Source organism: Oreochromis aureus, linkage group 17 (assembly GCF_013358895.1).
Source record: "Oreochromis aureus strain Israel breed Guangdong linkage group 17, ZZ_aureus, whole genome shotgun sequence".
NCBI lineage: Eukaryota > Metazoa > Chordata > Actinopteri > Cichliformes > Cichlidae > Oreochromis > Oreochromis aureus.
Window position 1 is genome coordinate 33,415,102 of NC_052958.1, and position 19,008 is coordinate 33,434,109.

Genomic DNA, 19,008 nt, shown 5'->3' on the forward strand with positions numbered 1-19,008 from the left:
AAAACTTCAATGAGCACATCCTGTGCGGTGTGTGGCGTGTCCTGCTCGGCCTCTCATTAAATACACTCGATTGAGATTTATTTCTAGGAGCTATGTGGGAAAGTTATGCGGAAGTGGCACGTTGTGTGAGATTAAACAGGTTTTTTTCCTACTTGCCAGGAGATAAAAATGCCTTCTGTGGACACAAAGGAGAACTTGGAGGGTTCGTGTATATTTGGAAAATTTCCTCAGCTGAAGTGAACATGTTGCACTGAAATATTTTCCAACATCTGCCACCCATCAGGATGTCTGCTTTCTGAGCCACTGCTGCATTCCTGAGCCGCTCCCTCTACCTGGATGAAAAAGAAGAAGAAGAAGAAAACCCTTCCCTGTCGTTCTCCTCAGCGCTCCTCTCAGCGCGATGCTTCTAAATGGCTACCATTGTGCAAACGTCAGACCCTGTGAGAACTAGCACAAGTTTTTTCTCTTTTTTTTCAGGTTGTTATTCTTCAATCATACATTTCATACTTTTATGGATTTCATGAACCTTAAGGTTATAAAACTTAAATCGGAGGCTTAAATCATACAGAATGACTCTATTAAAGAATAAAACAGCAGAATGTGAGTCAAGAAGTGTTAATGTGATGGTAGCAAAACACTGTTTTAGTGGCCTTGAAAACCACAGTTTCTAATACCATAGAAGCAACTGTGTTACCCCTGTTTCCTGCTCTTTGCCTGTTTCTGTCTCATGCCTCTTAAACCGAAACCTGGAAGGGAGAGTTAAGTCCTCCCTGCTCTGCTTGACTGTTTACAACTGTTTAGCAGACCCCTGCAATTTAAGAGCCAGCAGGGGCCAATGCATCTAATTCACTTTTTAAAGGCAGTTGCTAAAGAGCAGTCAATTTGGTAATGCTGTGTGAAAAAAGAAAACAAAAATGAAATAAAAAGAAAAGCGTAACTGGGAATGTATTCATGATATACAATAATAGTCATTGTCCTTGTTGCATGGTGTCTAATCCCAGCCCATTCAGTGCAGCACTTAAGATTCTTGGCATACTCCCATACTCATTGCTACTCATGAACTTAATCTTTTTTTTTTTCCTCTTCTCAGAATCGGTCAAGTGTGTGACTTAGCCAGATCAAATGAAAGCAAACTAGCTCGCTGCAGAATGGCATTCCAAAAGCACAGAAAGTCAGGAGAGTGAGCCTCCAAGGTTGTGTTATATAAGAGCAGAACGAGCCGCTCGGTGTCTGTCTGAGAATCTGTTGGCTCTATTGAATGATATAACAGAGGGCTTAAATATCCCCAGTGCGCCGTTTGTTTGTCCCGTCCTGCAGTGCAGTCTGAACAGACTCGACTCAGGGCTCGTCGTGTTTCATATAAATAAATCAGTTTTATTGTAGCATATAAAATTAAATCATTTTACAATTTATTCCAGTATGACACATAATATCCAAATAAAGTAGCTACATTATTTTTTTGATAAATAATATTAATAACAATAATAATAATAAAAAAAACATTCATTCATCCTTTGACATGTTTCGCTTTGTCTTTTTTTCTTTCTTTTTTCATGAAGGGAGGTCAATAGCTGCCACAAAACATGAACAGTAATGCCCACGTCAGGAAGGAATGAAACCCCGCACCTGTTAAACAAGCGGAGAGGTTACATTTCATCGTCTGGTGTCTTTTTTTCTTTCTCTAAAAAAAAACAAAGATACAACATGATAATGCTAATTGAAGTTGCGCATGTGCATATCTACATATACACACACAAGTCTACAGTCTGGGTCATGTCTGATGTACGGGATCAAAATATACACAGTGAATCGATATCAGCGACTAAGATTAATGTACAAATATTAATTACATCTTGCTCCTTAACGAAGCTACTTCAAATGCTCCAATTAATACGAAGCAGTTCATATTAGGCATGCTGAGTCACAGCAAACAGTGCACTTCATTAAGTCCTCATGATGTAAGGCAACAATTCCTTGGGAATCTCGTTACAACAAGAAGCTGGTAGTTGATTGGTGGTCTATTTACACCCCTGCTTTCATCTAGACTGCCATTGGCTGCCAATGATGCTGCTGCTGCTGCTGCTGCTGCTGATGATGATCGCTTTCTCTTGCTGAGGGGTTTGGCTGCTCCTCACCAATCAGTCTCTGAACTTGTGGATGTCGTTGGAGAGGCGGTAGAAGGGATAGGAGGCTTCGTTGGCATGGGGACAGTTGTAGGTGCACTTGCAGGACTCGATCATCATGATGTTCTTGTAGAAGGTCTCGCCGTCTTCGCAGTGGAACTTGACGCGGATGGTTCTGGTGTCGTGGGGGCTGCAGCAGCGGCTGTCCACGCAGGTTCCGCAGTACCTGGGTCTGTACTTCTTCAGGCTGGAGCAGCCGGCATAGGTGAACTTCACCGGCTGGCTCGATCTCTTAGTTCTGCTGCACCTCTTTCCCTTCTGCAAGAAGAATGGACACAAGAGAGACGATCGTCAGTTGTGCACCGAGACCCAGCTGTGGCATGCTTTCAGCATCATGAGTGCTTCCATTGGATTGGTTCAGCTGGCTGGCACAAGCTTACCTTCAGACTGGAGTAAGGTGACTGGGTGCATGGCCGCACTTCACAGATTCTCGACTCTCTGACCAGCTTGCATTCACTGTTGTTGTTGGTGACTCGGGTGGAGATGCCAGTTCCACAGCTCTTGGAGCACTGGGACCAGGGTGTGGTTTGAACGATGCACTTCTGGCTCTCGAACATGTGGTGGACTTCCGGCTGTGGTCTGTATGCTATGATTAAAAAGAAGCAATGAAAACATTAGTGAATTTGAATGCAGTTCATTTTACCATCTCACGTGAACCCAGAAGGAAAACCTTCAGAATTAAAGACTGCTTTCTTACCTGATAGGGTCTTCAGTCCTCCCTTGACAATTGAAATGAGCTCATTCCTGTTGGTGAGATCATCTTCCAAATCCTTCATGACCAAGTCTTTCCCAAAGATCTTCTCCATGATGTCTGTCTCTTTGCTGTCATCACACACCCACTCTTCACAGCACTGGCCTGCTACCTTGACCAGCCTGGGGTTGGCACAGCCCAAGTTGGGAAGAGAGAGCTCCTGCGGGCACAGCGGTACGCATCCAACTGCCCCATCAATGCATGTGCACTGGTGTTTGCAGTTGGGCTGGAAGCTCTCTCCATTCTGGTAGATCCTGCTGTTGTACTCACATGGTCTGCCCTCTGACTTGGCTGCAGCAAGCAGGGAGAAAAAGGAAAAAAACAGAAGGAAAGGAATGTTATTCTTTCCTGCTTTGCTCAAAGAGGTCTGCTGAAGACATCACATGGCTGCCAGATAAGGATCAGTTAAACTGTGAAATTCTTCAGGCTGCCTGTGAGGAGTCTTTTTCCCTCCACAGTGGGCTGCCTGTGCTTTGAGGTTCAGACTAGTTTCCTCCTAGCTGCATTCCATAGTGTTGAAATCACATAGGTTCCCATATTCTTGAATAATAATCCCTCTTATTAAAAAAAAAAAGTCTTCAGGCTAAGTCAGAAAGGCATGCACATCTGGAGCAGGATGATCTTTATACATACCTCGGCAGATGCCACGAGTAGTAGCAGCAGCAAAACTGGCCCCAAAGTTACACTCCAGTCCTTTAGTGTGGTCACAGGGCTCGGTCAGACTACAGTCCTCGTTCAGCTGCCTGGCGCAAACTTTGCAGCAGGCGCAGCCATCCAGGACGACACTCACGCCGGGTGCGCACTGGGGCATCTCCCGAGGGCAGTCACACACGGAGGGGCAGGAGGCGGAGGAATAGGAGGACGAGAGGACCTGTATAGCCAAAAAAGAAAAGAAAAACACAAAACCATCTTTTAGAAACGTTTAAAATCAAGCGACAGAGAATGGTTCACAACAACATAAACTTAGTCTCAAAAGAGCAGCTTCTCTTCTCTCTAACTAAATTTAGGAAATTAAAACTGAAAAACGTTTCTCTATATTTCAGTGAAGAGTGAGAGAGAGCGAGACTCACCAGGTTAAAGCTTCCGAGGAAGGCAACGACAACAGTAAGCATCAGCATCTTGGATAAATTTATTGTGCGCGTTCAAAAGGAATCCTGCTCTTGGTTTAAGGAAATGTCTGTCTTCGGAGGAGTCCTTAAGTATTCCCTCTCTTAGCCGTTTGTCTCTCTTAATGTCTTTGCTGGTAGTCTCTATCGTCTGAGGCTCCTTTAGAGTAGAAGAAGCTCTCAGTGAAGCGCTTGCAGTCTGCTGAGGTCCGGCCACCTCCGTACTTTTATACTATAGTGAGAAGCTGACGTCGTCCCTGGGCTGCCTGCTGAACTGTTCCCAAACTATGCCAGGAATGTTTCTCGGCGCATTTTCCATCCAAGACCTAAGCTCCACCCTGTCTAAACCTTTCTCTTTTTTTTTCTCTCTCTCTCTCTTTCCCAAATGGATTTTTCCCCCCTGGATCCCATCTGAACACACTTTTCCGTCTCACATTTTTCCCTTCTTGTTTATCCCCCCTTTCATTTTCTTCCTCTGCTCGCATCTCACGTCTATCACATCAGCTTCATTTGAGTTTTTTTTTTTCTGAAGTGGTGAACTTGAGATGCTTTATTGTCACTTTTGTGTGTGTGTGTGTGTGTGTGTGTGTGTGTGTGTGTGTGTGTGTGTGTGTGTGTGTGTGTGTGTGTGTCAGCGGTTGAATTTTAGAGTCACTTGTCTTCATATAAGAATGCCATGCAGCAGCATACCCCCCAAATAGCATCCCAAGACTTAAAGATCATATCAGAAGGTTGAACAAAACTTTATTATGGATTAATTTAAGTGTCAGTTATGCAGTGGAACATATTCGACTGTTGCTGATTACTGTGTCAGGCATGCTTTTGCCTACACAGTAATTAGGCGCAGATCAGTTGATTAAATACACTTTTATATGACGACGAACACGTTTGAAATAACTGTAGGAGCTTTTCTGTGTCTTAAAGGTGTAGGCAGAAATACGTTGAACAGTCTATTTCTGGCTCTCCGGTGCCTTTATTCAGGAGAGCTAAGCATTACCAGATGCGCACCAGAGCTCAGACGTAACAATATTGCCATATTTGGTATGGCAGTAGCTTGCATTATTAACATATTTCTCTCCCCCTTGGCCAGCATTCCTGACAGCATAAAGGCTTGTTAAATATGTTCTTCATGCAGGGAAATTCCTTTGCTTTTCATCCTTTGAAGCAGTTTTGCCCCCCCTTACACACTCACACAATGTGTCCATCACGTTTCGTGGGGGGAAGAAAGAAAGTGGGTCCCGCTGTAGGTGAAGTGATCCAATTTTCCGCAAGAGATGCGGTGATGTTAGTGGTGTTTGGTGGGGGGAGACAAACACTTGGGTCTTTGTCTTACTTTTTAACAACACGAGTCTCAATAAGTCTCTTCCACCTGAGTTTTGAAATGATTCCTAGTTATAATAGCTTTGACCAGATGGCAGCGAAATGCGTAAAGACGAGATATAAACCGTTGTTATTGTCACGACGGGATGGCAGATTCCAAACAGGATTTCTTTTTTCTTTTCTTTTTTTGCATGAGGGCAAAGAGTTTGTTTGTGTTTGTAAGGATCGGACATTTCACTTCTCCCCTCTTCCCTGTAGCCTTATGTGTAGACTTTACGTAACGGTACAGTGAGACAGCAGCACTGAGCAAGACGGCTGAAGAGCCTCTCCGGTGAGTTTGGACTTCCTTTGTTTTTTTGTTTTGTTTTGTTTTTCAGTTTACTCTAGTGTGCCTAACTTTGGTGGCTAGCCTCGGAATAAAATCCCCTTCATATGATAATAGAACATAGCAGATACATTTCTTCTAAAAAATAAAACAGCCACAAAAATAAATAACCCTCGGTAATGCGTCTTCTTTGTTTTCTCGCAAGAGACACTTTTTAAAGGATCTTTTAATAGCCTATAGGTTTCCCCACGTGATTTTTGTGGCCATATTTTTATACTTCCAATTCAAGACACTAGATGGTGATGTGTAAGGAATAACTGGTGGATGACAGTTTGTTTTATTATTATAATTTAAAGACTGACCAGAATCCAAGCGTCAAACCATCTCTAAATAGAGGAGGACATATTCATGTGATAACAGTCCTTGTCCGTGCAGCCTCTTACTCAAGTCTGTGTGAGTATTCAGACTGAAGATGGACGTGTGGGTGCAGCCTTTTTGGATAGGGGGTGTGTCTTTGTGAGCACATGTGTAGTGTTCCTGTGTGCATTGCAACGCTGTATTATGAAAATGTGTCTCTATTTTTGTGGCAGTTATACAGTTTTTTAAAGGAAGATTTCTATGGTGGCCCTGACAAATCAAACGCACTGCAAATTTAGAAAACAGCTACAAAAGCACGGAAAAACACAACGGAAATTAAATAAAGTACAATAGAAATAGAAAAACCCCCACAGTGGAATTTGAATGAAATACAACCGAAGCTGAATAAACAAATGGGAATACAAAGAAATGCTGCAAAAGCACACAAAACACAACAGAATTCGAATAAAACACAATAGAAATAGAAAAAAACACAAGTGAAGTTTAGGAAAACAATAGAAATACAATGAAAAATGCTGCAAAAGCTCAGAAAAAAACTCAAAAAACAGAATCTAAGTGATTTTGGGGCGATAACTCGATGGACCAGCTGCAGAAGTGACAAGCAAACAGTAGGTAGCTAACATCAAACATGCACAATATTATATGAGTCGTGTTTTATTCAATTTTTTCTGTTTTCATTGTGTTTTGTATGCTTTTGTGATCATTTTCTGTTTAAATTACCCGATGTTTTCTTAAGTTGCAGTGCATTTGACCTCTCAGGACAACCGTAGATATCCCAGACTGAGACCCTCTAACACACGTCCAGCATGGTTAGGCCGGATAAAGACGCAGTTTATAGTGTGTTAAGCAGGCTTGATGAGGAAAGTTGATTTTTTTGGAGCTTAATCGTGCATTTAATTCCACAAATGTATGTAAAAGTAAACACTGAAGTGGGAGAACATTCCTTTAATGGTCATTTATGTTACTGTTTTGTTTGATTGTCCGCTGCTCAGTTGTCCTTCAGTGTTGTAATGGTTTTATGCCTACCTCTGTGTGTGTATGACAGCATGTCTGCATCCGTCCCAGTGTTACAATGATGGGAAGCAGTGTTTTCATTTTACGTCAGTGGAGAATAACACGCAGCAATATTCATTCCATTATTCCCCATTCATTTTAGGAAACATTCCAAAAGCTGGATGTGCGTCTTTTGTTGTAATTGCCCTGGCCAAATAGTTTCCACTAAAGCCATCGGAGAGCCCCTCACGCAAACAGCACACAGCACGGTCCTTTGACCTTCGTGACGATGAGGGACTCGCTCTTCTTCTTGACAGAATCGATGATGGGATTGTTGTCACTGCTCTGCATCTGAGCGACTTCAAAGCCTCTGGCTGGGAAGTTTAAGCAGTTTCAATGTTGACCAATGTTTGAGAGATTCCAGGGCTCTCTGTGATGGAAGCCCATTGTCAGAACCCATCAGGACTGCATGACAGTTCCTCAGAACCTGCCTTCAGGAAGTCTAGACGGGTGGCAGCCCTCAGCTTCCTTATTTATGTTTAAGACACGGATGAACCAGGACAGCACAATCTGACATGTTTAGACAACAGATTCCATTGTAGTATAGCCAAGATAGATGTCATAACTAGCATGCCGTTTATACTAGCAACACTTCCTTCTTCTGTCAGCTCACGGAGAAGCAGGATGTTTGATGAGTTACAGCTTGTTCGTATATGAATGGTTGCTTAGATTAAGCCAGCAATTAAAACGCAGAGTTGAGTTCTGAAGAAATATAAATCTGACAAGGTCACAAGAAGACAAACAGCTGAGATCACACTTTCACACGGATTTCTGATGTAACTTTGTGATACCAGACTTCCTGATTCATTAAGAAGGAAATCAGCTTAGTGAAGGTTGACCTCAAGTGCTTAACTGTTATATCATTGTTATATTGGCACAGACAGTGTTCACTACAGTATTGTTCAAGGATATTTTTCGAAAGATTATTTCATTTTGGGTCTGATGATAATTTGGATTGTGCTTTCCTTTTTTGTTGTTTGCTTACTAGTGCTCTGAAATATGTTCTGATTCTGTAATCTGCTGCAGTTTCACATTGCACAAAGATGTAGTAAACTGAGCGTGCTAATTATCACGTAGTTGCCCTTAACAGGTCATTTCCTGTGAACATCCAAATGCATTTCTGTGTTTGGTAAAACATGGGAGGAATCTTTCGTCTTTCGCATTCTTGTTTTTTTAGTCATCAGCGACGCATCAGTTTTGCGTGAAAAGCACACATTTTTCCCCAGTGGCTATTTTTTGAATATTTACAGTAACTCCAGCTTTACTTTCCCCCCATTGTTGTATACTTGTACTTTGCTTCCTGTTAAAATGTTATGTACTGCGTGAACCAGCAAAGCCAGAGAACATGCTAATCTTGAAATATAGTCGGACCATTTCCACAGCAGTCCTAAGAACCTTCTGGCTCTGTCAGCAAATGACAAAAGAGGAACCTCCTGTTTTTCCAAAAAAATGTACTTTGGAGCTCTGATAACACGGAAACATGTCTTCCATTTCATCTTAAATTAATTATAGCTCAGACAAGTTCAAGGTAAAAAATTCTCTTTGATACTTGGCTCCAGTAACATTTCTCTGAGGTTTAGTGCATTCCAGGAGTCGTTGCACGATGAGGAGATTAAATGTACCGGTGTGTCTGATTTTGCTCAACCTGCCTGCTCTGATTGTAATGAACATGAAGGATAACGTTAACAGATTCCATGCAAACAGACAAAGTGCTTGGGTTTTTTCTACGCTGGTGTATAAGCCATCGCTAAATTTATTGGGAACAATGTTTGGCTGTGAACTAATACACATTTGGTGTAATAGCAATTACTTATACCTGAATGATTATCTATTTACCTCAAGGCCAATTCCCTGAATACGCTGCTTGTGCTCAACTGTGGGTGTAAGTGCCTGTATATGGTCAATTAACTATAGTAAATGATGATAAATGTTACTGCATCCTCTTCTTTCAATGAAACTTGGCTTGTTGATGCTGTTTAAAAGGTTTCATTCACAGGAAAGTCGTATAGCTGCTATGTAAAACAGAATATCCATTGCTGTTCTTCTAGAATCATCAATTTTTATGTATGACATTTATTCTATTACTTTATTTTCCAGCGTAATTAGGCACAGAGAGTGAAACATCCTTCGTTCACCTGTGTAATCATGCATGTCTGTGTCACTTCAGACATCTACGATCTTATGATGAGTTCAATCATAACTGCTGCCGCAGCCCGCTGTGCCGCTTCAGATCCATGTCTGCTCTCACCATTTTGATTATATAGCTGCACATTGTACCAGCCAGGTGTGCCTGAAGTATGAGGGCTTTCCTTCGTCTAAAGTAAGCCAAATTCCTCAGCTTGGAGAGAAAAAACAAGAGGCTTTCTTTTGTGCCACGTCCATCTGCGATCAGGAATGATGGGGAAGGGAAAAAAAAGTAGTCTGAGTGGGGGCAGGTGTTAGAGCTGGGCAGAGGGTGGTGGTGGTTGGTGATCCTGGCTGGGGTGGGGAAAAAAAAAAAAGAAGGAATGCGGGGCTCCTGGAATGTACTGGAATGTTTAGAGCAGTCGAGGATAATTGAGTGAATCTGGAACAAGAAAAGACAAACCCAGGTCCCGCGGTGGAAGAATGTGCTTCTGGGACGTCTGAAGAAACATTCCATCCATTCAGACAGCTTCACCGGGCCCAGAACCTTCCTTAGATGGCACCATAGGGAATACAACCCCACCAGCCCACCTCCACCCATGCACCATTCCTTCTATACGTACATATTTAACAGTGCTCTTCCTTTCAAATCCTTCTTTCCCTACACATCATACAAGAAACTTCTCTTTTTATATATTTATAGTCTTTCCCTTTGAATTATGTGTGCAGTATTTGTTTCAAGTCTGCCAAGATAAAAGCAGATACATGTCTCCAGAATATCAAGTTCAAGAATGAAGGTGTGCACACGTTTCCTTCATTTCCAAATGTATTTTGACCCAAGTTGGAATGGTGTGGGAATCAAATAGATATCTGCTACTCATCTGTCTTTATGTTCTCAGTTTTATCAAGATCCACACGCTATCCTTTCTGTAGTGAAGGTCTTTTGTGACATGTATTTCTCAGGTATACAGTTGTTTTTTCATTACCAAACTTAGTGTTTAGGTCAAGGAGATTTCTTACTTTGTTGGCAGCTCCTCTTTTGACATTACACTGTGGAGCTGTTTCACCTAAAATGTCATATTTTTCACCCTAAGAAGATACTTATGATCAATCTGTCAATGCAATCTCACCAGTGTTGTAAAGACGCTTGTTTTTCTTCATTCAAGGCACGATGATCAACTATTTATTGCTTTTTAAGTTTTGTGCTTTTAATATTTCTTCCTACATTTAAATATGTTTCTGTTCTGTGTCCTGTGTACTGTTTGTTTGTATATGTGTCTTTCTGGCTGCTGTTACAACCAAATTTCCCCTTGTGGGACAATTAAAGGATTATTCTATTCTATTATATTCTATTCTATTCTAAATTCCAAATTAAATGTTAAATGCTTTTTTCAGGCCGACTAACCTTCACTTTATTCTTGTTCCTTTGATAAGCACCACCAAGAGGAGTCATAAAGTAGTTACTGCAGGTTTAATATAAATATCGATTTACCACAATGAGGATCATAATCAGAGGAAATAACACCACATGCAGTGGTGAACAATGACAGCATTTCCATAATTCAGTAGTTCCTAGAACCAATTTTTACCATAATAACGTGCAGTAATAATTTTCTGTGTCTCACGTCACCGTTACACTGTTTCTTCTATGCACTGAGGTTTATGGACAGCTCTCTTACTGTCCTGCCAGTCAGGTTGATGTTTGAACACTGTAAAACCTCTATTCTTTTGTTTTTCTGTTTTAGATTTGCTGCTGTTCTTCGGATCATTATCCTTTGAATGACCCAATTTCAGGCAAACTTTAGCTGTCACACAGATGGCCTCACATTTGACTCTAGAATACTTTGGTATACAGAGGAGCTCATGGCCACCTTGGTGATTGCAAGGTGTCCAGGTCCAAATGAGCCATTCATGTTCAATTCTTTTCTTATTGTACTATAATGAACTTTAACACATGCTGACTGAGTCTGAGACGTGACTGTTGGATTTAGTTTTGGTTTTTTTGTTTGTTTTCAGTTTCTCTGACCTTTGCGCTGTCTGACCTTGAAGTGAATTTTCCAGGATACCCACTTCCGGGAAAATCGCGGCATTGTCCTGAATGCTCCAAGCTAGCAAACAGCCAGAACGTCTGCTTTTGTAGAGGCAGTCACCTCTGCTGATGGTCAACAAATCAAGTGCGAATTAAGTTTGATTGCCCTCAAATTCCCCTGGAAGAATGGGACATAGTTTTTCACAGGACTGCATCCTGTGAAATGTCCCCTCCCCCCCACATAACTGTAATGTCTTATTAACAGGATTAGAGAAGAACAAATAGATGTCACTATGGGGACACCAACAAGCTAAAATGGTCTAAGTATTTTATTTATTGATTTTATTAAATTTTATTGTTTATTTACATTTTTATATTTCTATGGATGATGCACTGATCGTAGACCACTTTTAATTTCGTTGTACCTGCGACAATGACAGTAAAGACATTCTGAATCTAACTGACCAGCCAACAGTCCACAGCAATGTTTACAAGCACGTATGAAGGGAAATGTATATCCTTCTATAACTGAACAGCTACATCCGGGTAGTGTTTTGCATTTTCCTTGGCAAAAAAAATCTAACAGACCCTTTTTTGTTTTCTGACTTGTTCATTTATCCCTACAGAGATATGGAAACCGTATTTGTTTTTCCCTGTTATTGTTTTGAATAGACTGTTAAAGCTCGAGTTTTACTATCAGGTTTTGCTCTGTTGATCCAGTGGATAATTGATTGAGCCACAGGCTCATGGGGTCCTGTCACTCGCTGGGCTGAGCGCCTGGCTGAGGGCTGACAGACTCAGGCTACACGTGATGGTCGGTGCGCGTCACCGAAGCGCTGTCGCTCGCCTGGAGACTGGAGCAGGGCTGACTGACACTGTGTGCAGCAGGCTACTGTAAATAAAGAATAAAAGCCCAACAAACTAACAGGGAACAAATAAGCAAGCTAGGAATTATCGAGTCAGCTGACTCTAGTTTTTTTCTCTCTCATTCATTCTCCGAGTTGTCTCTCAGGGTGTTTTTTTTTCTCCAGATTTGAACGTGCCAAGTAAAGGGAACGCAAAACATGGCTGGTTTGATGGCAGGTTACGGTCATTACACCCACGCCGTCGTCCGGGGAATCCCTGCGTCCCTGGCCAAAGAAGCGCTTCGGAGCAGCCAGACAGAGGTGGACCTGGCCAAGGCGGTGAAGGAGCACGAGGCATACGTCGAGGTCCTGAGGACGAGGCTCGGGCTGGAGGTGGTCGAGCTCCCCGCGGACGAGTCACTCCCGGACTGCGTGTTCGTGGAGGACGCGGCCGTGGTGTGCGGTGACACGGCGCTCATCACCAGACCCGGGGCTGAGAGCAGGAGAGGAGAGGTAGGGCAGTGTCAGCATGATTCAGTACGACGAAAATAAAGTTTGATGTGAAAGTGGAAAGGAAGGCGTCCTCCCGCCTCCTTTGTCCGCTGTGCTCACTTGGCATGCAATTAAGCTGCAGGAATAAGCAGCGGATGCACTGGCATCAAGATATACAAGTGGGTGATCAGGGTCACAGCATGTAAGTGGGTTATAAATATATATTTTTACCAGTTAATAACATCAACAAAAACGTAAGCATGAGTCAGTTTCTAATTAACTTAATTAAAATCGGATGTGTAGTATTTCATTCATCCTTAAACAAGCTTGGATTCAGATTTTGAATTTTACAGCCTGGAAACGAGCTGCACTATTCAAAGCTATACGTAAAACCAGCTGTATGTATACTAGGCAACACATATTAACGCAGTGCACTGTGCACCAGCCTTTAAACAGGAATTATGCTCATTACTTATATGAGGCAACGCCCATATTAAAGACAATGCTGTTTTTTTTTTAACATAACACGTGTTGAACTATAAAAACTATTAAAAAAAAAGTGACAGTATAAAAAGAACTGAGATGCTGAATGTTCATGTACTTTTAGTATTTAATGCCAACTTTAACATCATATTGTTTCTGTGGTATTAAGGAGAGCTGGCAGAGCATCCTAGAAGCCAAGTAGCTCAGATTTTGGCTGATTAGGAGTCTGATGAGACGTCAAGAGGAAGAGCAAGGGGGAGGTGAAGTTTAGGACTCCACAGAAATGAATGAATCAATCCATTTTTTCTGAAACAAGACAACAGTATGAGTGCACTTGGTTGCCTAGTGAGGCTGGCTGAAATGTAGGGTGTGTGTGTGTGTGTGTGTGTGAGTGAATGACAATGAGGGAAATGGTAGGATGGTTTCTGTGAAAGCCCCTGTCATTTCACATCAGAGTTACTTTGCTTGGCTCACTGGTGCTAATGGTCCCCGGCCTCACTGGCGGCGGGGATATTGATTGAAAAGCTCGGCGCTGCTACCTTCAACCACCACATTTCATTTATGTTGAGCGCACTGCCCATTATATTTGCGTGAACATGTTCCAAAGCCATCAGCGCTCTTCCACTGTGATCCTTTATAACCTTTAAATGTGATTTTTTTTCTAGATTTCATACACAAAATTGCAGTGGTTTGGTGTCCAGCCTGTGTTCGGCTCATGGGAAAGTTTAATTAATTAAAAAAAAGCGAAATAATTTGGAAACTTCTGAGATATAAGAACATAAATGTTTGTAAAACAGCCACAGATGGATTCTAATGAGTAAATGACTCCTGTCCTGGGTGGAATTATAAATGACTTGGCTGAACTGGATACTTATATTCGTAATGAGATATAATTTTCAGCGCAAATGACACATCATTATGATTGTGCGAGTTAAAGCCCCGTGGGCCGTAGGATACGCTGTGAAAAATCAACAAATGGCTTTCCACACTAAAGGGAGCAGAAAAGCTTTTGTTCCACAGTTAATGTTATGTGGCAGCTTGGCAGTGAGTGATAAGGGAATGTTTCTGCTTGTTTATGTGTGCGTGCAGAGATGAGAGGCTTTTCTATGTAATGTCATTTTGGGACTTTATATATATGTGGAGCTGAACAACAGTTCCCAGTGTAATGCTCTGTTTTTAACACAGCTATAGGGTTTTAAAAACTGGACAAACTGCTCGGCTCCTTGTATCTCCTGCACACGTATCACCAAAACATGTGTGTCATCAGCTTTTTTTCCTGCCTTTCATTCAAACACAGTCCAGTTTTCTTCATGCTCTTATCAAAGTCAATGCTTACAGAGCTCGACTACATCATATTCAGGTCTCTCCTTTCCAATTATTGCTGATAATTTGCTTAGACGAGACAAGGGTTTATTGATTTTTACTTATTGAAGATGTATGAAGGAAGGCTCAGTGCAGGCTTCAGGAAAAGGCTCATCGCCACTCGCGATTAAGAAAGTAAGCGAGCCTCTTACCATTGATTCTTTTTAAATAAATCAAACAATCATGGATTTTGCTTTATCATTAACCAGGATAGCCGCGTGTGCTGCCAGAGAAAACTTGGACTTTGTCCGCGTCCTTTGGATTGTCGAGGGAAAGCAAAACTTTGTCCCGAATGTAAAGTGTGTTGATCAAACGCTTTAGAGAGCTTGTGTGAAATGCAACGAGGAAATTAATGTGGGAATTCAAAGGTGTCACTTGCTGTGTTGTTATTATTTTAGTCTTGGTTATTGGTTTCTGGTCCATTAGATCTGCATCAAGTTCCATTTGCTCATGTTATTGTGATCCTCTTGTCACTCCATGGCAGATTAACAAGTTGGTTTGTGCTATCTGTCTTTTTTTCCTCTCTGTTTTTAAAAGAGAATACTTTTTTTTCTGCAATTGATTATATGCATTGCAGATTTTAAAGTTGTTCAGCTCTGTAATTTCTCAAAGATTGCTAGAATCTTTTCCATCAGGCTTTTGCTTAAAAGCTTTGCTATGAGGAGAAATGTTTGTCTAAATTGATTGCATTATTGGGCACTACAGCCTGGAGCTTTGTATAAACCACTCCAACAAAGAGCCGAAGCTATTTTTCCCCTGAATGCCGAGCATTAGTATGAATGCTTAACTGACAGAATTCACTGAAAGAGGAGCTGTGGATTGTCATATGACCTTTAATTTCTTGCTTATTATGAACCCATTTATGCGTCATAATGAAAATGGCTCTGTTCTTTTGGCTTTAGTTACTCCGTGAGGAGCTAGGATGCCAAACAGTTTGCGTACAATGTCGAACATTTTCGAAAACAGAGATGGAAAATATTTACTCAAGGTCCCCAAGAACACACGTCTGAAATACAGTTTTCAGCTTTGAATGCATTTTGTTCCCAGAAAAGTAGTAATTATAAGATTTTGCTTTGACAGCTTGCGAGCTTCCCTTTTCAGATTGCAAACAACCACCTTGTGCTGCGTTATTACGAGGCAAATGGGCTAGCTTTTTGAGGCCAGTGACAAACATGAGCAGAGCTTTGTATTAAAGATGACTTTCTCTTTGTGACAGATGTATTTATCAGTTATTTTTTTTGTAATTTTTTGTCTGTTTCTGCTATTCATTGAGTCTTTTTTAACCATCCTTCTTGCTGCTTCACCAGAGCTGTTGCATGTAAAGTCCCGTGCCACCACGGCCCACTTGGCTTGTGACTGGTGTTGACCGCTTGTGAGCTGAAGACTCACACAAAGTACTGACAGCACAGCAACAACAGGAAGTCTCACTGAGCTGTGCTCTGCATGCAAAGAATGAATAACAATAAGTAAGGAAAAGGAAAATACCCCTCTGACCCGCTGACCACATTTCAGCCTATAATTTAATGACGAGTGAATCTAGCAGAAATGAGCGTACAGCAGATGTGCTGTGGATAAGCCGCATGATTGTGTTGTTGCTCCTCTCTTCAGAAGCTCTGACGCAGGTTTTGAACTGCTGGCGTCCTCGTGCCAATCAAAACTCGCATGCTTTCGCTTGTGTAAATACTTTATTGATCCTGTTTTCAGCAGCAGCTCAGGTTCATCTTTACATGGAGGAGAGTTTCGCAAAGGCTTTTTAAAGGGCTTTTAAAGTACAACCTTATTCAACTGAACTGAAGTAAACTTTTGGACGAAAAGTTGACAAGTTAGAAATATGTCTAGTTTGTCCCCCAAGTACAAGGTGTGATCAGTTCCATATTTTCCACCTGCTCAGTCTCAAGTTATTTATTTTGTTATTGCAGGTAGATTTGGGCTGGAGTGGGCGAGTCAACCGGGCTCACATTCCCCTTTTTAAAAAGAAACACGGACAACAAACAACAGATAACCCTTTTACAGCATAACAAAAGTGTAAATAATCATGTGGGTTAAAAAAATTGTGATTTTTATTCGGTTGATTGATGGCTGCTGGAGCAAAGCTTGGCTTTTTATGCACGTTGGGACTAAAGGTCGGCATCCAGAAACTGAGTGCGTAAAGGGTGTGAGTCAAACCAGCCAGCCACTCAATGTGATAGAGTGAGTTTGTGTTTCTTAGAGATAAGTAACGGTGATAACAAAATTAGGTCAAAGTGAAGTCAAAAGTGCAATAAAATCAGGTCGATGTGGAAATAAGAAAAGTTCCTTAACAGTTCAATAAAAAAAATACCTGATGCAAAATGTTCCTCTTTGGGGGTTCTGTGGGTGTGTGCTTCTTGTGTATGCACATATGTGATTTCACCGAGGATACCAAAGGAAGCGTATATGTGTACCAACTTTTGTGCTGTGATTCAGACCAAACAGCAGCTGAAGAGTCAGTAGCTAGAAGCAGGGAGGCCAGAGACATGAGGGCCTTTGTTTTTCTCTTAAACTTCCAATTCATGTTACAGACGTGCCCCCAGGAACTCGATGAGGAGTTCTGCTGTAACATCCTGAGTTGTGAGACGTCCCCACTGGAATTGAGTGGCACACAGTGGACTGCTCTTTTAACTCTCTGGGGATGATCCAGGACGCATCATGGACACAAAACTAAAAACATTAAAAATGAGACCTGAGGCTAAAAAAAAGAGAAAAATAAGACTACCCAGATCAATAGAATATAAAAATGTTTCTATGATTTTTATGCCAGTTTATTGCCCATTTTTTCTTTTACATTTATCCCAAACATGTTGGTCAGGGTATAAAAAAGAAGGCTACATGTCTTCATTTGACCCTTGCTGTAAGAAAACTACACTACCAAACAGAATCTTATCATTTAGTCTCCACTCTCACTGTGGCCACAGCCTCGCATTGGCCACTGAAACAGGCAGGTGTTGGACATGGCGGAACAAAATTAGTTTTCCCCCAGAGAATAACTGGGTTCATTCTCTGTGACAGAGCGCAGAGCAGAGTAATCACAGTCAACCTGCTGCTCTTCACATTCAGTAAATAGCCAGTTAGTGCACATCAGAAAAATGGTTCCTTTGCCCTTGGTGATCTGCTGTCCAGCCACAAAGATGCCAAAGTTGAACATGCGACATGGATTGTGTGTAAAAATGTTGTTTAGAGTCAAGATATGTTTTTTTCCCCTTCTTTTTTTAGATTTAAATATTTCTTTTTGTCTGTTTTCGAGCTGGAGATGAAAGTGCAATTTCACGGCAGAACAGTTCTAAAATTACACTGTAACCTCTAATCTGCTCGAACCATAACCTCCGTTTCATCACTTCGCCTGCTGCCGAGCGAGCAGGTTGTTCAGACTTTCATAATTACGGCACAAGCACGGAAATGTGGCATTTCTGCCTATGCGAACCCAAAGGTAGATAAAATTTGGGTTGTAACTTTTGCTCAAGAATTAGCCAGCCGTGATACTTTTGCTTCAGCTGAATCGTGGTTTTCAAGTGTCTCACTCTGGGATTGCTTCCTCTCGTAGGGTGGACGGAGATGCTCTTCAATCCTTAGGAGTGACGCTCTGGCGGATAGAAGGTGTTTTCACAGTAGTGATTTTTGCTGAACTCTTAAACTGTGCCGTATAATTGTCCCCCCCAGTAACTACAGACGGCTGACTTTTTTTTACTCCGTATTCTCACCTGGAACATCAGGTTGTGCTGGCAGCCTCTGAGTCTGACAGCAAAGTTGAGCTTAATTGCCTAGAAAGAAAATCCCCTCTCTGATCCTCGACCCTCACTTTTTATGTTTCTGCCACTGTTTTTGCTCAAGCAACAAAAAGACCTTAACTCGCAGCAGCTAAGCAGACAGGCGTGCGGGATTTAGTTTTATCAAGTAGAATTTAAATCTTCAGAGAGGTGATTACTGAACTCCTCCTCTGACACTGATGTTTTAAAGTGTAGCCCCTAAATATTTAGAGTGTGCTACTTGAGACCTACTGTATCTTGTAATGGCACACGGCTTAAAGGGCGACTGCAAGTTAAGCTTTCGGAGCCTGGAAAATAGCAATCATTAAAAAGTGCTAAAAATCTGTCATAACTGAGTGTAAAAGACTTGGATGCCTCCAGGTGTGGAGACAGGATGGAAAATCCTGCTCCACAGACACAATATTTAGGTCATGTTTTTATAGACGTAATATTTAGGTTCAGTCCACGTAGTTTATGCTTCCGCGTGGGCCCCCTTTTCCGGTCATGCTTCGTGTAGCTATCCCCCAACCGAACACCAGACAGCACATGAGCCTTGTTTTGACTAGACGGCCTTTTGCAGATGCCGATTCCTCGCCACCCTCCCCTGCTCTTATATGACTTCCCTGACAGAACCAAACTGGCTTCCTTCGCGGAGCCTTAACATCCGAGTGCGAACGGTGGAGAAGGGCGAGACATCTGAAACCCGCCAGCAGCGTGTGGGACGGGGTCTACGTGCATTCCCCAACTGTCTGTAACATTCCTACCGCATTTAACTTGCCCTTCCTCTCGCTGTTTG

General features: G+C 41.9%; 2 protein-coding genes across 6 annotated transcripts in view; one reads left to right on the forward strand and one right to left on the reverse strand.

Moving 5' to 3' along the window:
- Nucleotides 1-1,353: 1,353 nt before the first annotated feature.
- Nucleotides 1,354-4,295, reverse strand: ccn1 (cellular communication network factor 1). The gene is made up of 5 exons (XM_031760267.2): nucleotides 4,005-4,295; nucleotides 3,568-3,805; nucleotides 2,881-3,225; nucleotides 2,564-2,769; nucleotides 1,354-2,441 (listed from the first exon to the last, which is right to left on the reverse strand). Exons 1-5 carry the CDS (start codon nucleotides 4,050-4,052, stop codon nucleotides 2,139-2,141), a joined length of 1,140 nt encoding a protein of 379 aa, XP_031616127.1. The 5' UTR covers nucleotides 4,053-4,295; the 3' UTR covers nucleotides 1,354-2,138.
- A 1,007-nt stretch (nucleotides 4,296-5,302) lies between these two features.
- The window catches only part of ddah1 (dimethylarginine dimethylaminohydrolase 1), an 84,441-nt gene continuing 70,735 nt past the window's right edge, over nucleotides 5,303-19,008 (forward strand). The window contains exons 1-2 of one of the 5 annotated variants that reach the window (XM_039600972.1): nucleotides 5,304-5,691; nucleotides 12,301-12,627. In XM_039600972.1, coding sequence (XP_039456906.1) covers nucleotides 12,334-12,627 — 294 coding nt within the window. In that variant the 5' untranslated portion in view covers nucleotides 5,304-5,691; nucleotides 12,301-12,333. Of the gene's footprint in view, nucleotides 5,692-10,711; nucleotides 12,628-19,008 lie in introns of those variants that run through there. The other 4 variants (XM_031760215.2, XM_039600975.1, XM_039600973.1 and 1 more) reach the window with 4 other exon arrangements.

Bases quoted from the DNA above. Each gene is read 5' to 3' on its own strand.
- ccn1 (XM_031760267.2), bottom strand. From the start codon at position 4,052: ATGCTGATGCTTACTGTTGTCGTTGCCTTCCTCGGAAGCTTTAACCTG. The intron at 2,770-2,880 runs GTAAGAAAGCAG...TTTTAATCATAG, and splicing joins AGGACTGAAGACCCTATCAG to CATACAGACCACAGCCGGAA. The intron at 2,442-2,563 runs GTAAGCTTGTGC...TTCTTCTTGCAG, and splicing joins CACCTTACTCCAGTCTGAAG to AAGGGAAAGAGGTGCAGCAG.